The sequence below is a fragment of the Alosa alosa genome, chromosome 19 (assembly GCF_017589495.1).
Source record: "Alosa alosa isolate M-15738 ecotype Scorff River chromosome 19, AALO_Geno_1.1, whole genome shotgun sequence".
Lineage (NCBI taxonomy): Eukaryota > Metazoa > Chordata > Actinopteri > Clupeiformes > Clupeidae > Alosa > Alosa alosa.
In genome coordinates, this window is record NC_063207.1 from 87,501 (window position 1) to 114,084 (window position 26,584).

The window sequence follows — 26,584 nt, forward strand, 5'->3', positions numbered from 1 at the left end:
AAACCCAGTAAGCTAGACCTTCATTTCACAGCCTAGGCATGTTAGATAGATAGATAGATAGATAGATAGATAGATAGATAGATAGATAGATAGATAGATCCCCAAGGGGAAATTTAGCAGCACAGGGTTTGAGAGCATTGACTGTATGGAATTCATCTGGGAATACTGAAGGTCAGGGCGAGCTACCTTAGGCTATGTGTTTTTGCACAATATTGCATCTGCTAATAAACTTAAACATAAACACAAACTCTCATGAAATCCCTGACTGCGCCTTCAACATTAGCCTACTATTATTTGCCTACTAATGCAGAGACCAAATTTCCCTCACGGGATCAAAAGAGTATATATACACTTCAATGTTACTACTAATGCAGAGACCAAATTTCCCTCACGGGATCAAAAGAGTATATGTACACTTCAATGTTACTACTAATGCAGAGACCAAATTTCCCTCACGGGATCAGAAGAGTATATATACACTTCAATGTTACTACTAATGCAGAGACGCCTTCAACCTTAGCCTACTAATGCAGAGACCAAACTAACGTTAGCCTACTAATGCAGAGACCAAACTAACGTTAGCCTACTAATGCAGAGACCAAATTTCCCTCACGGGATCAAAAGAGTATATATACTATACTATCGATACTATATTATTATTTGTTGACATCAAACCTGGAGAGGAACAAAGTAGGGGAAACGCTGCAAACACTACACACACACACACACACACACACACACACACACACACACACACAGCACACACACACACACACACACACACACACACACACACACACACACACACACACTACACACACACACACACACACACACACACACACACACACACTACACACACACACACACACACACACACACACACACACACACACACACACACACACACACACACACACACACACACACACACACACACACACACACACACACACACACACACACACACACACACACACACACACACACACACACACACCTCTTTTCGCTTTCACACACACACTATTGCTGTAAGTCACTTTGAATAAACTTGTCTGCCAAAATGTATTGTAAGTTATATCTATAATTTATTTAAAGTTATTTAACATAGTTATGTAAAATAGTTAGCCCCTCCCTTCTGAGCCCCTGAAAGCACAGTGCTGATTGGTTGGGATTGTTTATGCTGTATTATGTTTGTATTTATTTGTTTTCCCATTTCCTGAGCCAGAAGTGGACAGAGAGAAATGTGGGGTTAGAATCATGGAGTGAACCGTAAGCACTTTATTTTACTCTCTGCGTGTGTGTGTGTGTGTGTGAGTGTCTCTGTGTGTGTGTGTGTGTGTGTGTGTGAGAGATATATGTCTGGATAGATCTGTGTCTGTAAAGGTCACTCCACACAACCACATGCAAATACACATACAAACACACACAGATACACACAGACACACACACACACACAGAGCACATACAAACACACACACACACACACTAGTTCTTTGTTCAGTGGCGATTCTCCAGTAGATATACTGACATCCGACACCAAACACACACAGCCCTTTTCTCCCCCCCTCAATCCACTCTTTCCCTCTACTTCCTGCCCAGCTTCTCCTCATTTCTCTCTCTCTCTGATTTCTGAACTCTTCTGTCTCTCTCTCTCTCTCTCACTCACTCTCTTTCCCGCTTCTCCAGATTCCCTTCTGTTCTTTATGCAACAGTTAAAGTAAATATCACACACAACACACAACATTATGCCACAACGTACCACCGCATACCACAATATACCACAGGAAGTACTCATATGCCACATGAAGAAGGGGTCAACAGGAAGTACTCATATGCCACATGAAGAAGGGGTCAACAGGAAGTACGCATATGCCACATGAAGAAGGGGTCAAACGACTGGTGTGTGGTGAGGGGTAGTCATGAGTCATGGTGTGAGGGGTAATGATGAGTCATGGTGTGATGATGACTAGGGCTGGGATAAACGATTAATCTAGCGATTTCGATGCATTCATTAACGATTCATTTTTTCAGTCCGATTCGATTATCTCCCCATTAATTGACTAATAGCAATTTATACATGTTGATTTACATATCTGAATGAAAAAACATGAATTCCTTAACATTGAAATATATGTTTATTGCTCTTAAAATTCCAAAATAAAAGACTATAGCCTACAAGTGCAAAGTAATGCATTCTTAGTCAGAGGTAGCATTCAATAAAGTTCAGTAGTGTATAGGGCTAATTGAGTGCCTGTCACTTTAAGTGAGGGAACCCTTGCAATTGTAACACTAACATACTGTAGTTAAAAGCCTGCTGATTTGTGGATGCAATTCATAACGTAGTTAGTTCAAATAACGGTTCGTACTTCTCCTTGGGACAAGCACTTTTGAGTCTTGGAAAACACTTTTCCATTTACATCGGGATTTTGCAAACATTCAGTGTCAGAGTCAATAAAATGAACCCTGCATGAGTAACGAAATTGACAAGCAGCTGTAAGTAATCATGCTAAACTCGACATCCAAACAGTATTCTAACGTTAGCTTTGAGATACTGCTTGATTGCATAACCTAACTTAGTTTAGTCTCCTCAGTGTACTATGTTGTGATAAGACCTTAGCAGAGTTAACTTTAATGCAGCAGTTTTGAACAACTTTGAGCAGCATGGTCACGATGCTAAGCGGATTTAATAGCAATTTAGCCCGCAGTGCTCTATGCAATGCTTCTATGGGGCAACAACAATCCTTCAACAATCGTGAATATTTTGTTAAATGCACACCAGAGAATGTGATGCACACAGAGGAGGGGCAGCGGGCTCGTTACGAGAGAGAGCGGGTGGGGCAAGGAAAGGCTGCGTGTGTAAAAAGCGCAGCTCAATAAAAGGATTTTATCTTCAATTTAAATAGACGTGTGACGGCCAGTTTTGATCTTGTGGCGTCCAGCCACAGATTAGTCAATGTATGGGGAACACTGAAGGTGTAAAATTAAAAATATTTAGTGGCACGCGTTATGACTGACGAATTGACGCTCATATTTTGCATCAACGTATTTTTTGCGTCGACGTCATCGGTTACGTCGACGCGTTGTCCCAGCCCTAGTGATGATGGGTTATTATGAGTCATGGTGTGGTTGGTGTGAGGGGTTATTATGAGTCATGGTGTGGTTGGTGTGAGGGGTTATTATGAGTCATGGTGTGATGATGTGGGGTTATTATGAGTCATGGTGTGATGGTGTGGGGTAATGATGAGTCATGGTGTGGGGTAATGTTGATGAGTCAGTGTGGTGTGTGTGTGGTAATGAGTCATGGTGTGATGGTGTGGGGTAATGATGAGTCATGGTGTGATGGTGTAGGGTAATGTTGATGAGTCAGTGTGGTGTGTGTGTGGTAATGATGAGTCATGGTGTGATGGTGTGGGGTAATGATGAGCCATGGTGTGATGGTGTAGGGTAATGTTGATGAGTCATGGTGTGGATGGTGTGGAGGGTAATGATGAGTCATGGTGTGGGGGGTAATGATGAGTCATGGTGTGATGGTGTGGAGGGTAATGATGAGTCATGGTGTGGTTGGTGTGGGGTAATGTTGATGAGTCATGGTGTGGATGGTGTGGAGGGTAATGATGGGTCATGGTGGGGGGTAATGATGAGTCATGGTGGGGGGTAATGTTGATGAGTCATGGTGTGATGGTGTGGGGGGTAATGATGGGTCATGGTGGGGGGTAATGATGAGTCATGGTGTGATGGTGTGGAGGGTAATGATGAGTCATGGTGTGGTTGGTGTGGGGTAATGTTGATGAGTCATGGTGTGGATGGTAATGATGAGTCATGGTGTGGGGTAATGATGAGTCATGGTGTGATGGTGTGGAGGGTAATGATGAGTCATGGTGTGGTTGGTGTGGGGTAATGTTGATGAGTCATGGTGTGGATGGTGTGGAGGAGGGTAATGATGGGTCATGGTGGGGGTAATGATGAGTCATGGTGGGGGTAATGTTGATGAGTCATGGTGTGATGGTGTGGGGGGTAATGATGGGTCATGGTGGGGGTAATGATAAATCATGGTGTGATGGTGTGGAGGGTAATGATGAGTCATGGTGTGGTTGGTGGGGGTAATGTTGATGAATCATGGTGTGGTTGGTGTGGGGTAATGTTGATGAGTCATGGTGTGGAGGGTAATGATGAGTCATGGTGAGGGGGGTAATGATGAGTCATGGTGTGATGGTGTGGAGGGTAATGATGAGTCATGGTGTGGTTGGTGTGGGGTAATGTTGATGAGTCATGGTGTGGTTGGTGTGGGGTAATGTTGATGGGTCATGGTGTGGATGGTGTGGAGGGTAATGATGGGTCATGGTGGGGGGTAATGATGGGTCATGGTGTGGTGTGAAGGGTAATGATCAGTCATGGTGTCAGGGCCAGGTTAAGGTCATCTGGGGCCCGGGGCAGAGGCCTCCCCGAGACCCCCCATTTCAATATATATTACTATTATTATTATTATCAATATACATACGACAGAGAGAGAGAGAGAGAGAGAGAGAGGGGCAATTAAATTATGATAGATAATGTAAAAATGAAATATATTGTGGAACACTTAACCAACATACAATTGTACCAACCTACAACAAACAAGTAACCTACAAACATGGGGCAATGCACACAAAAAATCAACCATGAAATATTATATTATTACCATCAATGAATTACTTAAACTAAGCCTTGAAAAAAACTGCCAGTGGTACCCAGGTCAGCCTAAAATGTGCAACTCCCGAACTCTGAACTCATGAAACATTGTAGCCTAGAGTTTGGCGCGCATGCACACAGCCACATCATGATACATTGTTAACACACAGCCCTAGCCAGCCACGACGTCAAATACATTGAAACACGCCCAGTCTAGCGCGCAGCCCAGCCACATCAAATACAAACAAAGGGGTGTTGGAGCCGATACTTGATGCGTTGTCAGGGACAGGGTGGATGTGGACTTAATACTATTTTGATCCTCGTTTGTGGACAAGGCGCCTGCAGGAATGAATGCGATGGTACGCACACACCCACCTAACTTTCAACGCTTTGATATTGTCCCGGTTAGGTTCCTGCATTGGTCAGTTAAAAAGTAGTCTACATAGTAGGCTAATGACATCCACATGCAATATCTTTACAACAACAACGCCTAACAACGACCTATTTATTTGGACAACTTTGTATAGCCCGATAAAGGCTAAAGTTACCTTTAGTTTTGTTCTAGCGAAGGCTATGTTCACGTATGGCTTTAAACAGCGGTAATGCTAGCCATTTTGACAAGCGCAACAATCTTGCCTACCTTGTGCTTGCGGCTTGCCCATTTGAAATAACTCCTCTCGCTTTGCTGTCTCCATCCTTTCTGTTTTCGTTGTTTAAAAAACATGTTATATCCATGATGAGTCTCGAGTTAATGAATTAGCTTATAACATTGTGTGCTGATAACCAGCATAGATAGTAATAGAAAACAACAAGCTAGCCGACAACTTCTGTAGCATGCGTATGTAGGCTCTCCTGCTCAAACAAAAAGTGCGCACGTGCATAGTTCTGCATTAAGTTGATTTTGATAATGTGTTTACAAACTTACTTTACAGAAAATTGTAAATAGCCTACTGTCATGCAGTTAATGGAATACTGTGCAGAGTTGGGAAGTTATGGTAGCCTAGGCCTATTTGGTGTGAACACAAACAGGGGCAATTCTATCTCAAGTAGCCTGATGATACGCACAGTGCATACTTGGGTAGGGCCGTGGTTTTGGCGCGCCTTACTGAGAACGTCTGGCTGCCGCTCTCTCTTTTTTCGAGCTCCGCTTTCATATTTCCTAATTGTCTCATGCGAAACCATTGTTGTCTGTGATAGCATGCATTGATAAGGGGAAAGACAGGTGACGATAAGACATTTGTTTTCTTTTTTAAATGTCCTGCGCCGGGGCCTCCTAGTGGCCGGGGCCCGGGGCAGCAGCCCCTTTGCCAAATGCACAAACGCAGCCCTGCATGGTGTGGTGTTCAGTGTTGGGTCATTCCACGTCAATTGAACCAGGGCCCAAGCACTTAGGTCTCAAAAAATTCTGAAAAAATTACCAGGTGTACCTATGTTACCCAGGAGACACACTGTAAAATTACTCTTAGGTAAGATCAATACTTTCCAAGATACGACCAGTTTTACGGGGGTCGATTTTGGTCGACCCTCTTTTTTGTAAAAGTTCACAAGCCCACAGCGCCAAGAACTAAACCATGTAGGAGGCTCAAATTTTGCATGCTGGTACATAAATAAGAATAGTATGTAGCAAAATCGTCATGTTTGGTCTGGATAATCCTGCATGGTCATAGCTGTCCCTCAAAGTTGATACAAGTTTTATTGGAGTTTTTGGCTGGGCTCTGTTTAGGCCTTCAGAAGACATATTTGTACTCAACATAGATATTAGGGATCGACCAATTATCGGGCCGATTATTAGGGCCGATATTTAGCATTTTTATAATGATTGGTCTCGGTCATTTTTTCCACCGATAAGCCGATACTGAAATGGATAAAGAATGAAAGCAGCTACTTTGTCTGTAAAGCGTCTCTCCTCCCTGCATTTGCTACTCTGTGGTCGAGAGCATTGTCCCCACTACACCGTCTGATTTGTTAGTTAGCACGAATGCAGCCAATCAGGATCGAAGACTGAACACAGAGAAAGTTTAGAATTCTCGCCGAGGCATATTGTAGACTGGGCTTCAGCTGTATGGAGTAGGGCTGAACGATTTATTGCATTTGCGATAATATCGCGATATGATGAAACACGATTTTCAAACTGCAAAGGCTGCGATTTGTAATATGTGACATCACCAAAACGCATTTATACTTGCTTGCCGACGTGCCACCGACTCTTCTCACCGACCACTGAAGAAGCAAAAAACGTAAGCAAGAAGACCAGCTAACAGTGTCAAGAAAGGTCTGATCAGTAGAGCTACTTTGGTTAAAAATAAACCTCTTCATTACCTTTTGCTCGAACCTGCCATGTCCCTGGTTCTAGTTCATAATTCCCCTCTGCTGCTACTCTGGCTGGTAACTTCATTCACTTGTCCAGCTGACGATTAAAACTCCACGACTGTTTAGGCTGCACAGCAGCCATTCACCTGTGCACTGGGGACTTTGTTTACTGGAGTACAGTGACAGCATTTGCTATATCCAAGGGGGTTGGCGGCACAAACATTTCATCTCACAGGTAATGAATTGATGCATAATGTTATCCGCAAGTAGTTGACACAGCTAACCACCAAAAACCCAGCTGTTCTAACATTAGCTTACCAGCTAAGGCTCTACACACATGCTGCTAACTGCTGATAACTTTGCCTGTTTAAAGAGTTTTGTCTCCGCGATTGGCTTTGTTGTGATATGAACAAACTAGTTAATTTGCATGCATGCATATTGCGCTGCGGTGTTGATGATGCTAACCTTTAGTTAACACCGAGCCGAACGGTCATTCAGCCGCATTTATTTGCTCTACAACAATCTACAGTAGTTTGTTCCAATTCACGTGCAAGTAGCCTACAGAGGAGAGGAGCGGGTCTGTGTGTGTGTGTGCGTGCACGAGCGCGCGTGTATGGAGAGCACAGGACAAGGAGAAGCCGTGTCAGTGCCACTACATGTAGACCTATTTGTTAACTAACGAAAGATGGTCATATCTACATGAAATAGAAATGAATCAGAATCATTAAATGTTTACAAGGCTGGAAGTTCAACAAATATAGGTCTACTAATGTAAATAAAATAGTTAAATAAAAAATATTTCATTCATCAATCTTATTCAATGACCTAATGCCATCATAACATATGCCTGGGCTCCAGGAAAGAACCGTTTATGTTTAACTTATCTAATTTTGTGTTGGTCATACTATAGAATAATATATTGCTTGTCTTTGTTGAATAAGACAGAAGATAAAGAGCTTAAAAATAATTGCATATCACATCGCAATTGCAATATTGGTGAGAAAAATCGCAATTAGATTTTTTTCCAAAATCTTTCACCCCTAGTATGGAGCTATTTTTCGAAGGTAAGGAAGCTAGGCCTACCTTACATTGCTGAAGTTGTAATGTGAACGTGTCACAATCATCTACAGTGAAGTTACAAAAACACCACTTTGTAAGCTATTGTCTCTTTGATCCGGATCAATAAGCCTAAAGCACCCACCTCTTTCATTTAGCGAATTCCCTATTGATGCACGTTAGTATAGCCTACCGTTTACTAGTTGGCCTACAAACTCGGGTGCTGCGCGTCGGGAGTTCTTTGCATTCGCCTCGTCAATTAATTAAGTGTGCTTGCAAGCAAGCTCCCTAATTTTTTGTCAGCTCTAGCGCCTAGGCCCTTTGAGACACAGACACCGTTCCAACTTTAAAACGTCCGGTCAGTACCGGTGTAAGTTGGTCGCGAAGATGACGTCAGGTGGGTGTGTTGTTCGTCCGCCATATTGGCTTGAACAGAAAGCAAAACTAAATTTTCACAGGTCACAAATTTGGTCCGAACGCCACGAAACTTGACGTACATTATCCTTGGACCAAGCCTCACAAAAGTTACCGGAAGGATTTTTGATTTTCGAAAGCGTTTGCCCATCACAGCCAAACGAAATCGCCGGCGAAGCTCCGAAACAGGAAGTCGTCCATATCTCAGGAACACTGTCACATATCGATACCAAATTTTGTATATGAACTGGGGACTCCAATGTGAGGGTGCATAAGCTAAAAAAAAAAGAAATATTCCAAAAGTTTCCATCATTTTGCAAACCACCCACAGGTATTTGGTAACTCTCACCATTCACCTTTACACCATTCACCTTCTATCACTACACCTTCCAAGTATGCTCAATGCCTCTGGGTAGCCACAATTTCTCAGGGCAATCTTGCCTAATCATGAAATCCTTGCTCTGCCATGGGATAGTATGGACTTACGAACTGAAATAGCAAGGAGAACAGTAGCTATGTTTAGCTTACATAATAGAGTTGTTTTCACATTGACGGTATTCAAATTAATTTTTTCATTATTGTTAAATATCATGATGGGAGAGTAGTATTACAAATGTTACAAGTATGCAAATGCATATGTTTACGGGCATTTAGGTTTTACTGTGTTGTTTTGTTGTAAAGACATGCAAGGCATTCTGGGCCGTAATGAACTGTGGTCGGCAGCACTCCGTAGGCTACGTATTAATAGGTGTTTCTGTAAACCTAGGGACAATAAACAGCTATCTCTGTTACAAAAATGAGCTGGTAATCGCTCATTGAAGAGGGAACTATGATAAAAAGATTGTTTTCCTAAAAGCATGGAGTTGACGAAAGAATAAGCAAGCAATGTCACGTTAATGTTAAATACATCTGAACGCTAGGTGGCAACGTTGTATTACATTTTACTAAATACGGTGGCATTAGTGAGCTTCATAAGTAAGGAAGGTGCAAATATGTAATTTATCATGGGAAATTATTGGAAATGTTATTTCTTGTTTATTCTAATTGCAAACCACACACATCCATTCGTAATCACTTGTACACTTTTGATACCATTGGTATCAAAGACTGTCATTTCGTTTATTTGTTGTTGCCTAGCAACTCTGGGAACAACAGAGCAAAGATTCTAGAACAGAGCTTCGTGGCCAAGTGCCTAAAATATCGGTTTCCATGTGTATGTGCTGGATGGTGTGCGTCCTTTATGAAAGTAAGTGTTTTATACAGTTACAGATATAATGAGTCATATGGTAGTGGTCAACATAAATGTGCCCCTTCTGTTATTAGAATGCTAAGCGGAGAAGCATGCTAAGCAGAGATTTAACATTATTCATTTCTTGTGTGGCTAGAAGCTAGGGAGGAGATGTTGCTGTATGGGATTTATGTTGCTTAGCGTGATGCCATGGTCATTTGATATGAAATGCTTGTACTCGTAACTTTAGGAGTCCTATTTTTTTTTTACTAAGAGTAATTCAGGAAGCATTTTAGCCCTAAAAGTAGCGCCTGAGTCTGTAACAGCTTAAAAGAAGTCGCGAAGACTCCTAACTCACTAAGACCGAACAATTTTTTGTGGTGGCATTTCACGTCGCGATGTTTTGAAATGCGTCTAGGAGCTAACAATCGCGAGGGAACAATTTTGCATGTTAGGCATAACTAAGGGATGCAGTAACCCAACCAGCAACAACCAAAACTAGCCTACTCATTGTCAACATGTACATTAAATGTAACGTTTCATTGTGAATCAAATTAAAATGTTCTCCTCCTTGCAAACGTTGGCATAGGCATATGGTGACAGATTAATTTAATAATGTTGCTGCGTGGATCACGGTAAGTGTGAATGAAGTGGCCACTTCTTAATGGGACTCGCTGTACTGTATGGAAGTAGGCTAAGTAAAATAGAGATGCTTCAAATAAGATAAGGTTAGGATATGCCCGCTTGACAATGGCAGAGATAGAACTGGCCTTTGGCCATAGCAACCATCCATTTAGAACGACTGGCCTTCATAGCAACCAAAGATCTTAGCTGTGATTCATGTACAGTATGCATTCAATGTGATGCAAAGTAAAGAAAGGTGATGAAACTGTATACTACAATGTAGACAGTAGTATACAGTTGATTTACAGAAGGTGGTTTAGAGTAATATGAATTAAATATAAATATGTGCAGTGTATTAGCAGTTATCTCATGCAATAAGTAGAATAATGTATGTAGATGTAGCAGTAACATTATAATAGTAGAAATAATAATATAGATATATGCAGTGTATTAACAGAATATAATAAAACAGAATAAATATGGATATTCAATATGACAAATATATAACAGATATGTACATAACATACAGCTATGTGCAGTGTGGAAACAGTGTCATTGTAGTGCAGAAACAACATTATAAGAGTAGTAAAAATAAGTCTATGTGCAGGATGAATAGTATGAAGATCAGTAGAATAACTATGTATAAATGTAATTACAGTAGGCCTATGTACATTTGTAAATAAATAGAAAACTATGGGTGAGAGGGATAAATTAATTTTATTTAATCGTAAAAGTAAATTGCATTCAATGAAATTGCAATTAAAAATCTTTCCAGTAGGCTTTAATGTCACGCAAAAAGTACAACCAAAGCGTAGCTTGATCAACTAGAACGTCTAAAGAACCAGAACTTGAATGTAGTTTTTTGCTGGGTCCCAGGCCATGTTGGTCTGAGGGGAAATGAGAAAGCGGACAGTGCTGCTAAGCAAGCCCTCAATGAAGAAGTCACAGAATGTCATATCCCTGCCCCAGACCTTAAACCTATACTGAACTCTTACATCACTGATAAGTGGCAATCTGAATGGGATTAATGTACCAACAACAAGCAAGGAATGTGAATTTTGGCACGTTTTCATGATCCACTGGGTCGTTATGGGCCACACAAAATACGGTGTTGCTAAAATTACTCCTATTGTGGCTATTAGAGACATGCGTTCATGAGTCTCCAGCTACATTCAATGAGTTAAGTAAAATACATTCACACACACACAAAAAACATCACTAATGTTGTGGACATTAGACATTATTCTGAGATACATCAATAGGCTCTCAAAACAATCCCAAACAGACATAAGGTCTTTATAGAGCAAATCCATATAGATTATTTGTCAAATAAACCAGTGAAACAGAATTAGGGGATGGAATATATTAAAATAAATCAGTGAAAAAGTATCCTGACAAACAAGAAGCATTTTAATGCCTTAGTCATATTTCATAATTTCACATTTTTCTCTAGGTTACCTGATAGCCCAGTTTGAGAGGTGCAAGACGCGTGACATTATTTATTTTTGCAGCCAATCACTGCTGTTGTTTTATTTTATTGATTTGATTTTAGTCATAGAAGCTAAATTCGAAGGCAGGCCACAGGTAAAAAAGCCAACGAACCGCATTCACCCATAAGGCAATAGTTGAATAGAGCTTTTGAGGTATTGCCACTGCTCCAACACTGAAAGGCACTGTTAGAATGCTTGGATCAAGCCAGGTTCAGCATAGCGTATGTCACTGTCTGCTCATGTTGGTGACCGGACCAGGGCAAGCACACTTTCGCAGTTCCCGCCGGAAATGCAGTCTAGTTGTTAATAACGGGACACCTTGGCGGACGTTATCCCTTAGGCCTACATAGTAGACAAGTCCTAAATTATGCGATAGCGAACGTCTAAAAGTCTAGTTGCTGCTTTTTGACGGACTGTCAGAAAATAGACTACAGGCACAGGGTCAGCCGTAATTTAATCCGACCTGAACTAAATCGCGTCCTGAGCTGGCTATTACGTGCCTTTTAGGCTCACAGAAGTGTAGCTTATAGCCTACATATGGACACAAATTGCATGCTTAAATAGCCTAAGAACTGTTTTAAAACTGTTTTGTTAAACTATTCAACCGTAACACTTGCCATCACACATGCACCTCTTCCTCTCCCTTTTCCTCTCTCGTGCACTCACACACACGATGGCAAAGCATCCTCTTTGTGACAGGTCCCTTACAAGCACATAGCCCATTGTGTATGCCTATGGAAACTAGATGTACCGCATAGCGGTACACAATATGACCGCCGCTCAGTCCTGTACATCCATTCCGCGAAAATAAATCATATTAATGAATTAGTCTCCATCTTCTACTCCATCCCCCACTCTTGAAACTTTTGTTGTTTGGAATGTGTGTTTGCAGGTCGCACACAAAGTAGCCTACTGGCCTGCAAAGGTGAATAGATTTGTAGCACTTTGTAGCATTCTTAAAAAACCTTTAAAATATCTAAACAAGTAGGGCAGTTCATCACAGTCCATCCATTGCAACTGGACTGATGAAAGATTCACCTGGCTGTAGGCTACTTTGTATTTGGGGAAAGCAGAAGGTATAATGTATTTATTTATTTATTTATTTATTTATTATTATTATTAAACAAAACAATCCCTGTCAGTTCCATGCAGTTTTCAACAGCTATCAAGAAGAGAGGTCATGTCATGGATTTTTGTGAATGTTTCTTCTTCTACATATGCATAAGTTTAGTCATCTAGTTCATATGATATTCAGCTTTATTGTCAATGCAGAAATTAAATACCAGTAGTCTAAAACAAAATGCCGTTTTACCCAGTGGTGAAAATAACTGACATGTCCAAAAGGGCCTTCATGAAATGCGTTGCTAGACTGTTCATACACATTTTAACGGGCCAAGTTGAAGAGCTACTGTCCGTTATTGTTTGTGCAAATAATATGCTGATTCATGTTCCCTTGCATTTTGCAACTATCAGGTCCATGGTTAGTCTGGCTTTCGCCAGACCAAGCTCCATCTTTTAAGAAATCGAAAAGGAATCGCCGGCATATCAGGCTGAGTTCACCCAGCCTAGTCCATGGTAGGCACCCGATAGAAATATTGTTTAATTTTGCGATTGAGATATCCACGCATTGGCGCCCCCCCCCCCGGGAAGTATTCGCCCCTGGTTTCAGAGCTATTCTAAATGCAAAAATGCATAGAGGGAGTTATGACAAAACCGTGACTGTTAACAAACTATAGGCTATATAAGGTAGGCCCTATGCTAGGCCTATTACACAACATAAATTGTCACTAGGCTATGCTGGCGACCCAAATAAAATCTACTTTGGGAACCAATGGCTTACAGTATCAACCGGACTTAAGCTGCCACCTCTTGGCGAAAAGTTAATAGTTTTGCATATCAGTAGTAATACATTTCACGCAGCTGTGTGAATCACGGAAAGCGACACAGTAGCTCAAGGTCTTTGGCTAAAGCAGCCATAATGAAAGCGTCATCATTGTTTGGATACTTCACACACACGTGTTTTTTAATCGCATAGACTACTACTACCAAGCTGGAATCAAAGCACATCGACTCCCTCTCACACCTAAAAACGCGCCGAACAAAAAAATGTCTCAGTCTCACGGTATAGCCATAGGCAAAACTGTATTGGACCGGTGTAACGTTGGTACTAAATCATCCATAGCAAAGAATGATTTTTGTAGCACGTGCAACAAATATGTGTAGGTACAGCCCTGCCCTGGATACATCTGTCAACGTGCGCTCTAAAACATTTGGTTAAAATGGAGATGTAGATCACGGGTGCGTTAATAAATCTACATTGCGGCGAGTTGACACAAATTATTCACTTTGACGAATTTCTGTAGTTTCAGTCCTAGTTACTTTACTTTGAGCCATGCTCTTCCTTACTTGAATCACCTTTGAAAATAGAGGATTGAAGTAGCATATATGGGTGTTTGGGAATGAACGTTGACTTAGATTTTTGAGACTTTGAGCTAAATGTCCCAGCCAGGTGTTTAGGATGCATCATAGACAGGTTATCTTTCAGGTAGCCTATATATTTTCCATTAGAAAACCATCACGTAGCGAACGTGTTGTGGCTAACTCACTTAGCTCCTGTTAGTAGCCTAGGTTATGGTCTTTCTGATATTGGTATTTCAAACAGAAAGAGCGAAGTGCTTCATATATTCACTCAACACAACAATTATGACAACACAGCCGGTTTTAATTGATTCAGACATTTCAGGGGATTTGACAATCCCTATATGACAGCTTCGCTAGCGGCGGTCATAATAATTAATAATTGCTATCACTCAGCTCTTGGATTAACATGATATATATATATATATATATATATACAGGATTTACACTTGTGATGCAAGGTGATACAATTGTGTATCAAACAAAGAAAGAAAAGTTAGCTTTTCTTTTGAATGAAAATTTTCTGCATATCGCCATAGCCTAGGCTACTATCTACCCCCCTTTTTGACAACTGAAATATCAGTTTTACATATCGGTTATCGGCCTCCTGTTTTGGTAATAATTGATATCGATATTGGCCCTGAAAAAAACATATCGGTCGATCCCTAATAGACATAGATTTATTTTCCTTACTGAGATTAGGGCTGGGCGATATGGACCAAAACTGATATCCCGATATTTTGGGGCTGATTGGCGATATACGATATTGATATGATATTGGTATTTCAAACAGAAAGAGCGAAGTGCTTCATATATTCACTCAACACAACAATTATGACAACACAGCCGGTTTTAATTGATTCATTCATTTCAGACTGCTCTAACAGAAAAAAGTGCAAAAAAGTGTAAACAATAACATATACCAATAGGCATACAGTTGCTCTGAGGGCTGTGCAAATAACAATATTCGGTCGAGCAAACAGTGCTGCTACTCTCATTGAATCAGCTCCCCCAAACTTCAACAATTATGCCAAGGAATTCATTGCAGTAATCGATACTTTCTCCCTAACACAGCATGTACAGGGGCCAACACACTCTCTCGGCCATACCCTCGACCTTGTTATCACAAAGGGTCTCGATGTCTCTACAGCTGTTAAAGACCTGGCCTTATCTGATCATTTCTGCGTGTTCTTTGATGTGTCTATGTCCCCACACACTCAAAACACAGCTATGATGGTAAAAAGGAGAATCATAAATGATCAGACAAGTCAACTGTCAGACCCTGAAGACTTATTTGATCACTTTAATGCAAAAATGGCAAACAGTATGGATGACATTGCTCCATTACAATTCAAGAAAGTTAAGGACAAACAGAAAGCACCATGGAGGCAAAATCCAGCAGTTAAACTTCTAAAAAGAGAGTGTAGGAAGACTGAAAGAAAATGGCGTAAATACAAACTTCAGATCCACTATGAAATCCATAAAGAGATGCTCCGCACATATAACTCTGAAATATGCAAAGCAAGACAGTCTTTCTTTTCTAACATTATCAATAGAAGTTCAAATAACACTCGTATTCAATTTTCAACTGTTGATAAGTTAACAAATCCCCCCTCACAATTAGCGCCTGAACTTCTCTCAACTAATAAATGCAATGAATTTTCATCTTTTTTTAAAGGTAAAATTGACAAAATCAGACTCAACATATCTGCTCAATTACAAATTCAACAACCTGAACTTCCAGCAACAAACAGAGGGAAACTAAACTTGATGTCAGAGTTCAGCTTGATAGACTACGAAACACTTGAAAAAACGGTACAGAATCTCAGCTCTTCCACATGTGTCTTAGACACACCTACCAATTTCTTCAAAACTGTTTTTCACCTCATAGCGGCGGATGTCCTTCAAATTGTAAATGTATCACTGCTGTCTGGCACTTTTCCTAAGTCACTGAAAACAGCTGTTGTAAAGCCACTTCTCAAGAAGAATAACCTGGATGCCTCCATGCTAAACAATTACAGGCCCATTCCAATCTACCTTTTATTGGCAAAATTATTGAAAAAGTAGTCTTTAATCAATTAACCACCTTCCTAACATCAAATGGGTATTTTGATTACTTTCTGTCTGGTTTTCGGGCAAATCACAGCACTGAAACAGCTCCCATTAAAGTTTCCAATGACATACGCCTCAACACAGATTCAGGTAAAACATCAGTCCTAGTGCTACTGGACCTTAGTGCAGCATTTGACACTGTTGATCACAATATTTTACTACACAGACTAGAACACTGGGTTGGATTTACAGGCATAGTTATCAGCTGGCTAAAATCATATCTACAAGAAAGGAGCTTCTTTGTTGCCATCGGAAACTGTACCTCAACACCAACGTCCTTGACCTGTGGTGTTCCCCAGGGGTCGATCTTGGGGCCACTATTATTCAACCTCTATATGCTCCCACTTGGACAAATCATTCAAAATAATTTTCATATTTCAGATTTCATATCATAGCTATGCAGATGACACACAAATTGACTTAGCTCTATCACCAAACGACTATGGTCCTCTTGAATCTATGTGTGAGTGTATAGACCAAATCAAGTAATTATATTTGGTAAAAAGGAGGAAAGACTTAGGGTTGCCACTCTCCTTGACACAAAATGGTTGAAGGCAAAGGATACTGTTAAAAATCTTGGTGTATTAATTGACAGTGATCTAAATTTCAACAGCCACATGAAAGCGATAACTAAATCAGCTTTTTACCACCTCAAAAATATTGCCAAACTCAGAGGGCTGATGTCAAAACATGACTTAGAAAAACTCATTCATGCATTTATCTCCAGCAGGGTTGATTACTGCAATGGACTGTTCCTAAAAAGACTATTAAACAGCTTCAGGTGATACAAAATGCAGCAGCTAGGATTCTAACAAAAACTAAAAGAACTGACCACATTACTCCAATTCTTAAGTCCTTGCACTGGCTTCCAGTAAGTCACAGAATTGACTTTAAAGCACTATTGCTTGTTTATAAATCAGTAAATGGAGCAAGACCTAAATACTTGTCAGACATGCTTCAGCAGTACACACCTTCTCGTCCTCTCAGGTCCCAGGTGAAAAACCTGCTAGTAAAACCCACAGTTAGAACTAAACATGGTGAAGCAGCTTTTAGCTGCTATGCGGCTCAGCTGTGGAACCAACTTTCGGATGACATTAAAAGGCCCCAACTGTAGCCAGTTTTAAATCTAGACTTAAGACCAAACTGTTCTCAGATGCTTTCTGCTAACTGTGCCGAAGTTACAAATTCTGAATCTGCCTTGATAATTATTCTACTTTGTCTTTTTATTACTTTTTTTTTACTACTTTTGCCTTTGTTTTTGCTTACTAATTAGTCTTTATTTTTAAATGATTTTACCTTGTGTTTTATGTTTTCTTTTTATTATGATCTTTACCTTTTAACTATTCTTTGACTATATTGCCCTTCTATGCTTTCATTTGTTATTATTGTTTGGTTTTGTTTATGTAAAGCACATTGAATGACCTCTGTGTATGAAATGTGCTATATAAATAAACTTGACTTGACCCTGATTGGCAACACAGGCCTACAGCTTTACAACAAGAAAACAATAAAGGTAACACAAAACATAGGCTACCGTTAAAAGCCAATATAATAAACCAATTGGCATACTGTGCAAATAAGAAAAAAGTAGGCTACACAGCACATACCTGTTTGTAAATATTTAACTGCATAAGGAGTAGGGCTGGGCGATATGGACCAAAACTGATATCCCAATATATTTTGGAGCTGATTGGCGATATACAATGTATATTGATATTTTAAACAGAAAGAGCCAAGTGTTTCGTATTCACTCAACCAGCTTTAATTAGAATGATTTCAGACTGCTCTAACACAGCTGTGCAAAAAAGTGTAAACAATAACATGGGCCTACAATAGGCATAGGCTACAGTTGCTCTGATAAAGCTGTGCAAATAACAAAAGACCAAAAGTTGACCCTGACTGGCTACTTAAACAACGTAACTGAGTCACTCATCAAGAGTGCACTGATGAATGCTTGCGTTTAGCGATATACAGTAGCAGATCTAAAGTCCTCAGGGAGACAACCTACACGCTGATTTTATTAGAGGATATGCACGCGGGGACTCGCGAGCAGTTAGGGGCATTATTTTTTATGATTCCTGAAACCCCATTCAATCGTGCATAGGGATTTTTCTTACGAACCGGAACATGCAAAAATGAACGCATACGTCTATATTTAAATTAGCTAGGCTATGTTACGTACCAAAAATGACATTTTACCGTGAGTCGAAGAGCTGTAAACAGTGTTGTAACTTAAATCAGTGTGTACAAAACCGCTTGGAGCTCCAGTGGAATTTTGATTTCACAACGAGAATTCTCGGTCTAGCCGGTGATGTGCCGACGGAATAGGCATCAGCACCCTCTGATCAAGGTAAACAAAATCTGACTCAGTGTCCGTCATGTTTGAATGTTTGTAGTGCTGCGAGGGAGAACGTGCACACGCAAGAGGCGCAGTTGAGCAGAGCTGCGGCTATCTGAATGGTCTGAACAAAGAAGAGCAAGTGGCTTTGATAAAATGGCCCATTATTTGACATAATACCGGTATTACGATATTGTCTCAACTACATATAGTTTTCAAAAATATATCGGTCGTAGTCGTAATACCGATATATCGCCCAGCCCTAACTGAGATAAGTAGAAACACTCTCACAAAAAGCAATGAACAGAAAATAAATTCCTTCAGGGTCTGAACAGCAAACCTTACAAGTCTGAAAAATTATTTTGGTTCTCATTTTCAGAGCACCCAAACACCTTGTGTTTAGGAAGTTGTTGCTCACGGGATCAAAAGAGTATATATACTTATACTTATACTTAAACTTAATGGTCATGTTTATTTTTTTCAGCCTACAGGTGCCCAGCCCATTTTTCAAGTAGCCTACATGTCGTGTTGCAGAGCCAACCACTTGCCAATAAATAAATAGCCAATGTTGCCCGAAACATTACATCACTTCTGGTGATTAAACCAATTCCTCAATTTGAACTCTTAGTGTGCGGATCTTTACTCGTGTTCATCTGTCTTTTTGAGTCCAGCACAGAATTTAACCTTTGGGACGTGCGTGTCTCTTGCACAAACTTCGCCAGTGGCAGACCTGCCAATTTTGTATTCTATGGCAAATGCCAATGAGATGTATTCTATGGCAAAGGCCAATGAGCTGTATTCTATGGCAAAGGCCAGTGAGATGTATTCTATGGCAAATGCCAATGAGCTGCACGGGGCCGGGCAGTGAGCACAGGTCCCTCTAGAGGCCATCGGGCCCTCAGGCCACCCTCATGAAGTCGGTTTCTGACAGTGTGGTCAGAGACATTCACACCAGCGGGCGATATGGACAAAAAATAATATCTCGATATTTTTTGTGATTTTGACGATAACGATAATTAGTCGATATCCTTTAAAAAAAAATTGTAAAAGTATAAGTTACTTTACAGCTCATTATTTATGAATAGCATCAATTCAATACTAACCAATAACCTAACCTGTGACTTTTTAACCAAATCAACCAATGCATTGTCACTCTATGACACATTTCCAATTTTGCCCCCACTTGTGTGTGTGGCAATGACATGGTCTAGCCAGCTACATTAGAGAAGATGACTAGGCCTAACAGTTTCCCAAGAGAAAGTCTGAAGCTGAAGTTCCTTTCAAAAAGCTTTACTTAGGATTCACTGTAAAACTAAGCACACCAACAGAGTACATCTCGGTTATTTTCTTCGATGTTTTGTTTAAGAGAAAGCATTCCAAGTTACAGAATAGAAACTAATGCGTTAGCTTATGGCTAATGTATATGAGAAATCCCATAGAGATGCTAACGGTTAGCATAATCGATACACGTAGTTATTTATAGCGAACTTCAGTCCATTTACAAAAGGGTTACATGAGAAGAGTTCTTTGTTTACAACTGACTATTAAAATACTCAAAGGCAAGTGTTATAACACCATGTAGGAAAAAATGTGACTGTCTCATCAATGCTATGTGAACAGAAGTAGCTGCACAAAATCCCAAGTAGGCTACGTCTTGATCTCGCTACACAAAATAAACATTAGGCCTGCGTGTGACAACATGGACCCACTAGCGATCATGTGACACTTGCTCTGCTGCAACAGGGCTTCTCTTGCATACACCTCCTGGATGTAGTGAATGTATGGGGTTTCAATGCGTGATTTTGAGTGTTTTTCCCCATAAGTAATATAAATACTCGATAATGTAAATTTGCACATTGTTAAAACAACAATCACGATATTATCGCAGACGATATATATCGCCCACCCCTAGCTGGAGGTCATTCAGTAGGGCTCTTGCAGGCCTCCTACTGTTCCTCCTTGCATAAAGGAGCAGATAATGATGGACTACCTGTGCAACCTCTGTAGGCTCCAGATACTGGCTTATGTGCTACCAGTAGTGACACTGACCCTAGCCAAATGCAGGAGGTCATTCAGGAGGGCTCTTGCAGGGCTTCTACTGTTCCTCCTTGCATAAAGGAGCAGATACTGGTGCTGCTGCTGGGTTAAGGACCGTCTACCACCCTTCCCAGCTCTCCTAGAGCAATTGCCTGTCTCCTGGAATCTCCTCTGTGCTCTTGAGACTGCGCTGGGAGACATAGCAATCCTTGGAACGTATTGGTGCTATTTTGGAGGAGTTGGACTACCTGTGCAACCTCTGTAGGCTCCAGATACTGGCTTATGTGACACTGACACTAACCAAATGCCAAACTAGCAAAAAAAATCAGTCATGAAGGATAAAGATGGAAAAAGTAGCAGTTGCTACCACCTGTAAAAGCATTCCTGTTTTGGGGTCATCTTATTGCTACCCCTCTAGTGCACCTATGGTTCATTTTGTTGACACCGAAGCAGGTGAAACAACCAACCCTCATCACAACCACCTCTGTCACGTAACTGGCCAGACCAATATCCCAAAAGTTTGATTGACTTGATGCTATACTCCTATGAAGGACACCTTGAAGGTCGTTATACCGCTTCCCACATGGTTGCCAAGCAACAGGCCTATAGGCCTTTATAGCACACAAAGGAAACAAGCAGTTCCGTTTAAAAAGAAGCCGACTCAGGGCTTAAAATTCATTTTTCAAAATGGGGGGGGAATTCCCCCCTTAGGTTATTCATGTAGGGGGGATTACAGAAAAACATATTGAAAAAATCTTTGTATATTCCCACAAGGTGTTTGGGTGCTCTGAAAATGATAACCAAAATGATTTTTCAGACTTGTGAGGTCTGCTGTTCAGACCCTGAAGGGATTTGTTTTCTGTTCATTGCTTTTTGTGAGAGTGTTTCTACTTATCCAGGGCTCTACACTAACATTTTTTTCCAGGAGCACTTGTGCGCCCAAGTTAAAAAATGTAGGAGCACAGAGAAAAATTTGGGCGCACAGTCAGTTCTGTACTTAACTTAAACATAATCTAACATTACACTGAAGCTAACACTTAAACATGCCAGTGCACCAATTGCGAATATTAAGAATGACTGACAACATTTAGGCTACAGGAAATAGGATTTTAAAGATCAGTGCCTACTTTATTTTCAGTCTGTTCTATTTTCCTACATTTTGTTAATGTAAAATAGTATAATACATTGCCATATTTGCATTTAGCCTGTATATCAAGTATCCTGCCAAATGTAGGCTAATTTATTTATTTGTGAATCCATCTGTAGCTAATCCAAATATGCCCATGGTGACCTATCTGACTGCATACTGCCTAAAACAGCTAACTACAACATTTTCTCATCCACAAAACCCAACATAGGCTAATCAAGGATATATATATTTTTTATACTTTTACTTTTTATTTGAAATATCTGCATTGATGGGGCAGTAGGCAAACGTTAGGCCTACTTTCGTTTTGCACTTCAGCTTGTATTCGGTGTAAACAAACAAGCATGCGTGGAAGCCTGGAGTTGTCAGTAGCGTTCTACCTTTGAATAAAATGGGAGTATTACGGGAAGCTACTTTTGTGCCTGTTCGCTACAGCTATATTTTGCATATTGCAGCCAATACGTCAACTGGGCTAAAAGGCATGTTAGGTTACCTTTTCTTCTCTCACTGCATTCTCAGTGAAATGGGCGCACTGTCGAGCCCTGAGGAGTGTTAGATGTCCTTGTGCCCTCCCAGCAGAAGAGGTGATGTGGACTCACTGATCAAGCTGTGTGTGTGTGTGTTCACTGATCAAGCTGTGTGTGTGTGTCAGTGGCGTAACTGTCGAGCCCTGTTATCTCAGTAAGGAAAATAAATAAAGAGCCTATGTTGAGTACAAATATGTCTTCTGAAGGCTTAAACAGAGCCCAGCCAAAAACTCCAATAAAATTTGTATCAAATTTGAGGGACAGCTATGACCATGCAGGATTATCCAGACCAAACATGACCATTTTGCTACATACTATTCCTATTTATGTACCAGCATGCAAAATTTAAGCCTCCTACATGGTTTAGTTCTTGCGCTGTGGGCTTGTGAACTTTGACAAAAAAAAAGAGGCCGAACAAAATCGACACCCCCCTCCCCCTGTAAAACTGGCTGTATCTTGGAAAGTATTGATCTTACATAAGAGTATTTTTACAGTGTGTCTCCTGGGTAACATAGGTACACCTGGTAATTTTTTCAGAATTTTTTGAGACCTAAGTGCGTGGGCCCTGGTTGAACTGACGTGGAATGACCCCTCTATTTCTAGGAAAAAAACAGCGATTTTGATGAAAACTAGCTACTGTTTAGTTCGGGATTTCTCAGGAACAGAGGCGTGTAGAAATACACGTTTTGCACCCACTGAGAGCTTAAAGTCTCACCATTTAAACGAGCCATTGTATGTGTTCATAGCTATAACACAGAATATGCTGTGGCTGTACAAAAATCATCAACAATGGTCTAGATTGCTGGCACTCTAGGACAAAGCTTCCGAAAACAGCTTGGCATTCAATGAGTTAATGATGTATAGTATTTTACTAGTAATTACTAGTAGCTAAACATATTTAGTAATTTGAATGCTTCATATTGATGTTTAAACTATTACATTTAGGCATATCTTTAATGTGGTGTGTAGGTCTAATTGAGTGCACATTGGTGATGAGTAGGTGTAATTGAGTGCCTGTCACAAATACGTGAGAGTAATTAGCCTCCCTTCAGCCTGACGGTTTTAGGCTAGTTGCTAGTGAATAAGGATATGTGGATGCAATTAATTATGTTTTCTGTGTCATTAGATAAAATAAATGTTCAAAAAAACTAACAAGTCGATGACAATCTTTCTGGGATCAAGTGTTGACGTGACCTGAGCTAGCAGGATAGTTACCAAGGAGCTCTTTCCAGATGTAAACGTTTGCCATGGTTGCGTAGCCTATTTGCATAAGCGCAAAGTGGTTCTCTCTCTCTCTCTCTCTGTGCGTGTGTGTCTGCGTCTGCATGAGGCTATGTTCAATTCAACTCGGTAGTTGATCCGTCCGGTCAATAGCACCGCATTCACGCCACTTCATGATTAGATTAATGTCATCAGACAGGCTGTAAAAGTGTATGCGGGAATTTCTCGCATTATGATGGCTAGAGTTGCGGGACTTGAACAAATTATGCGTAATACCCGCAATCCCGCAGTGAAATTCAGGCCCTGCGACTTGATCAGTTGTTAGTTACCTTTCATAAGCATTAATATGGAACGGTGATGAAACTTTTTTTTTACCAGATCTACTTCATAGATGTCCCGTTATTCAGAATGAATAGCCACCCCACCAGCCAATCAGAAAAGAGTATTTCTTCTCTCAGGGTGATACATACTCTATAATACAAACACATGCCATGGATTATAGTTAAATCTGGTATGCCCAGCTTTGAGTTTTACACACTAACATTTCAGTATTTTAGAAATAAAGTAAGTCATTTACATTGTGTGTGTTGTGTGTGTGTGTGTTAAACTTTGTGGGCTCTACCTTTGTGTTCCTGTATAGGCTCTCTCTCTGTCTCTCTCACTCACTCACACACACTGTTTTCTAAGCCACACCTTAGCGAGCGTTAGAACACACCTTATCCACACCTGTTGTAGCTGCTCCAATACGGAAGTCTCCTCCGACACGTTCGCTCTGTAGCCTAACCTTCAAAGCTTCACCTCTCCCAGACAACATTCTCACCGGCGCATTTACAAAGCATTTATGAACATCTAACTTATTATTATTCCAGTAAACAATATGAACGAACCAGAGAGAGAGAGAGAGAGAGAGAGAGTGTGTGTGAGTGTGTGTGTGTGTTTCGTCTAATAATAGGAGCGGAAACAGGGAAATGGCAAGGAAATGCCAGAGTGTCCGCTGGGAGTTCCTCAAACAAGAACAGACACATGTCTCGAAGGGAACCGGGTCAGTGAGTGAGGCGCGCGCACACACGCACGCACGCACGCACGCGGTAGAAAGACGAGTCAAGAGACAGAGGGGAAAAAACTTCAAACACACTCCTAAAGACAAAGCAAAAGCTCACGACGAACCTATTACACTGGCTCATGTACGGTCACGTTCACATTGTCAAACGCTGCATTCTTACCTCCTGGAGAAAGAGATCCATCTCTCCTCTCGTCCGATAGACTGCCGGAGGCGCAACCGCAGAGTCGCTCTATCCGTTAATCCATGTGAGTCTCAAATTCAGCGGTCTCCCTCTTGCTCTTTGTCTAAAACTGGTGAGAAGATGCCCGTCTTTTCGCTTCAATATGAACAATTTCGCTCGTGTTGGATTTCATGTGTTTTTACTGGTATTGCTCCGTAAGTACGTTTCTCGCGCGGGCCGCAGACCGTTTGTTGTTTGCCGGTTAACAAGCGGCGCAGTGGTAAACATCAGAGTTCGAAGTTAAACTTCCTAACAACTCCGGACTTACATGGCCCCGCCCCGCACATTTCGGTGGGAAAGTTGTCCCTGTCCGGGAGTCTCGTGCTCCTCCTGCTGTTCCAAATTGTGAATATAATGGAAGGCACGCGAGCAGTTCACTGAGAGGAAAAGTGAGCTCACAGCAAACACAACCGCGTCCTCATACAGTAGTGAAACATGCGCAAACACTTACAAAGTCACGACTCATGAAACACTAACAACATTTCTATCTCTTAGGAGCACGCACACAGTTGGCCTATACTTTCTCTCTCTCTCTCAAACACACACACAAGAACGCGGATGGACTGTGCTTTTTAAAAAAATTAAAATAAACGGCACCGGCATATTTGGCCGGTCACACCTAATTACAAAATTCTTGCATTCCCCAATAAATGCATAACTGAAAAAGTAAAAAGTGTATTGAAGCACTGAAACTGGAGAAATGTAGGCCTCACTGGCTATCACTCCGACTAGTCAGAGGTAGCCATGGAGCACATGATCTCGATATTCAAGTATATAAGAAAATAGAATGCTAGAATTCAAAGTATCATTTCAAATTATTCAATACATTTAAACTAGATATACAATGCTCAATTGATTACTCAATTTATCCCCTCCTTATCCCTTCCACTATTGAGAGGGCGTTGCTCTGCCGAGCACATGAGGAACCTTGAATTTCCCCTTGGGGATCAATAAAGTATCTATCTATCTATCTATCTATCTATCTATTATATTACTGTAGCCTATGTGTAAAGAGCTAAGTTACCTAGATTGTGGTAGACCTTATTGGAATTTATACCAGTTACCACTATAGGACAATTGAAACAACAGAAAATAGAAAGCCGAAATCACGCCCTTCTACTTCCGGTCCATGGGACCTATCTTTCGAAAAACTATGAACAAGAGTCAATGGAGAGATAACAATTATTTTTTGGTCCCATTCGAATTGTGCCATGAATTTCACATATGATGTGTGTGAATTTATCATTTTTCACGTCAAGAAAGTACTGTTGTTCGATAGACTTTAAAAGTTGTTGGTTTTGTGCGAATCCGCTCAGTCTCGAACAATGTACGTCACCAACATAATGAAACGATACGACTAACTGTTATGCTAGTTGACAGTTACATCTTGCTGCCAGCTAAGTCACTTAACAGTAGTTTATGTACAGTCTATGGACGAATACAACTTACCTGATGTGTTTAATCCCCTGACTCATGGTATTTTCATCAGCAAGGGAAGCCCAAGTAAGACCTGTTGCTGGTATGCTTGTACAATCCGGTGTGGCTGTGAATGAACGTCACTAGCGCGACTGATGGGTTTGTAGTCATTGGAATAGACCTCTCCGGAATTAGTCCCGCCTCCGAATAATCCGTGTCCACCCAACTTCCGGTCGTCAAATGTCTATGGGAAATAACATGGCGTTTTCGAAATATCGTACCTGTCAAACTC

The 26,584-nt window shown here is 40.8% G+C and overlaps 1 protein-coding gene across 1 annotated transcript in view; it reads right to left on the minus strand.

Moving 5' to 3' along the window:
* myo10 (myosin X) overlaps positions 1 to 25,190 on the minus strand; it is a gene marked incomplete at its 3' end in the record, with an annotated part of 112,684 nt that extends 87,494 nt beyond the window's left edge. Inside the window, exon 1 of the mRNA XM_048228208.1 lies at positions 24,817 to 25,190. Coding sequence (XP_048084165.1) covers positions 24,817 to 24,837 — 21 coding nt within the window. The remainder of the gene's footprint in view (positions 1 to 24,816) is intronic.
* Positions 25,191 to 26,584: the final 1,394 nt, after the last annotated feature.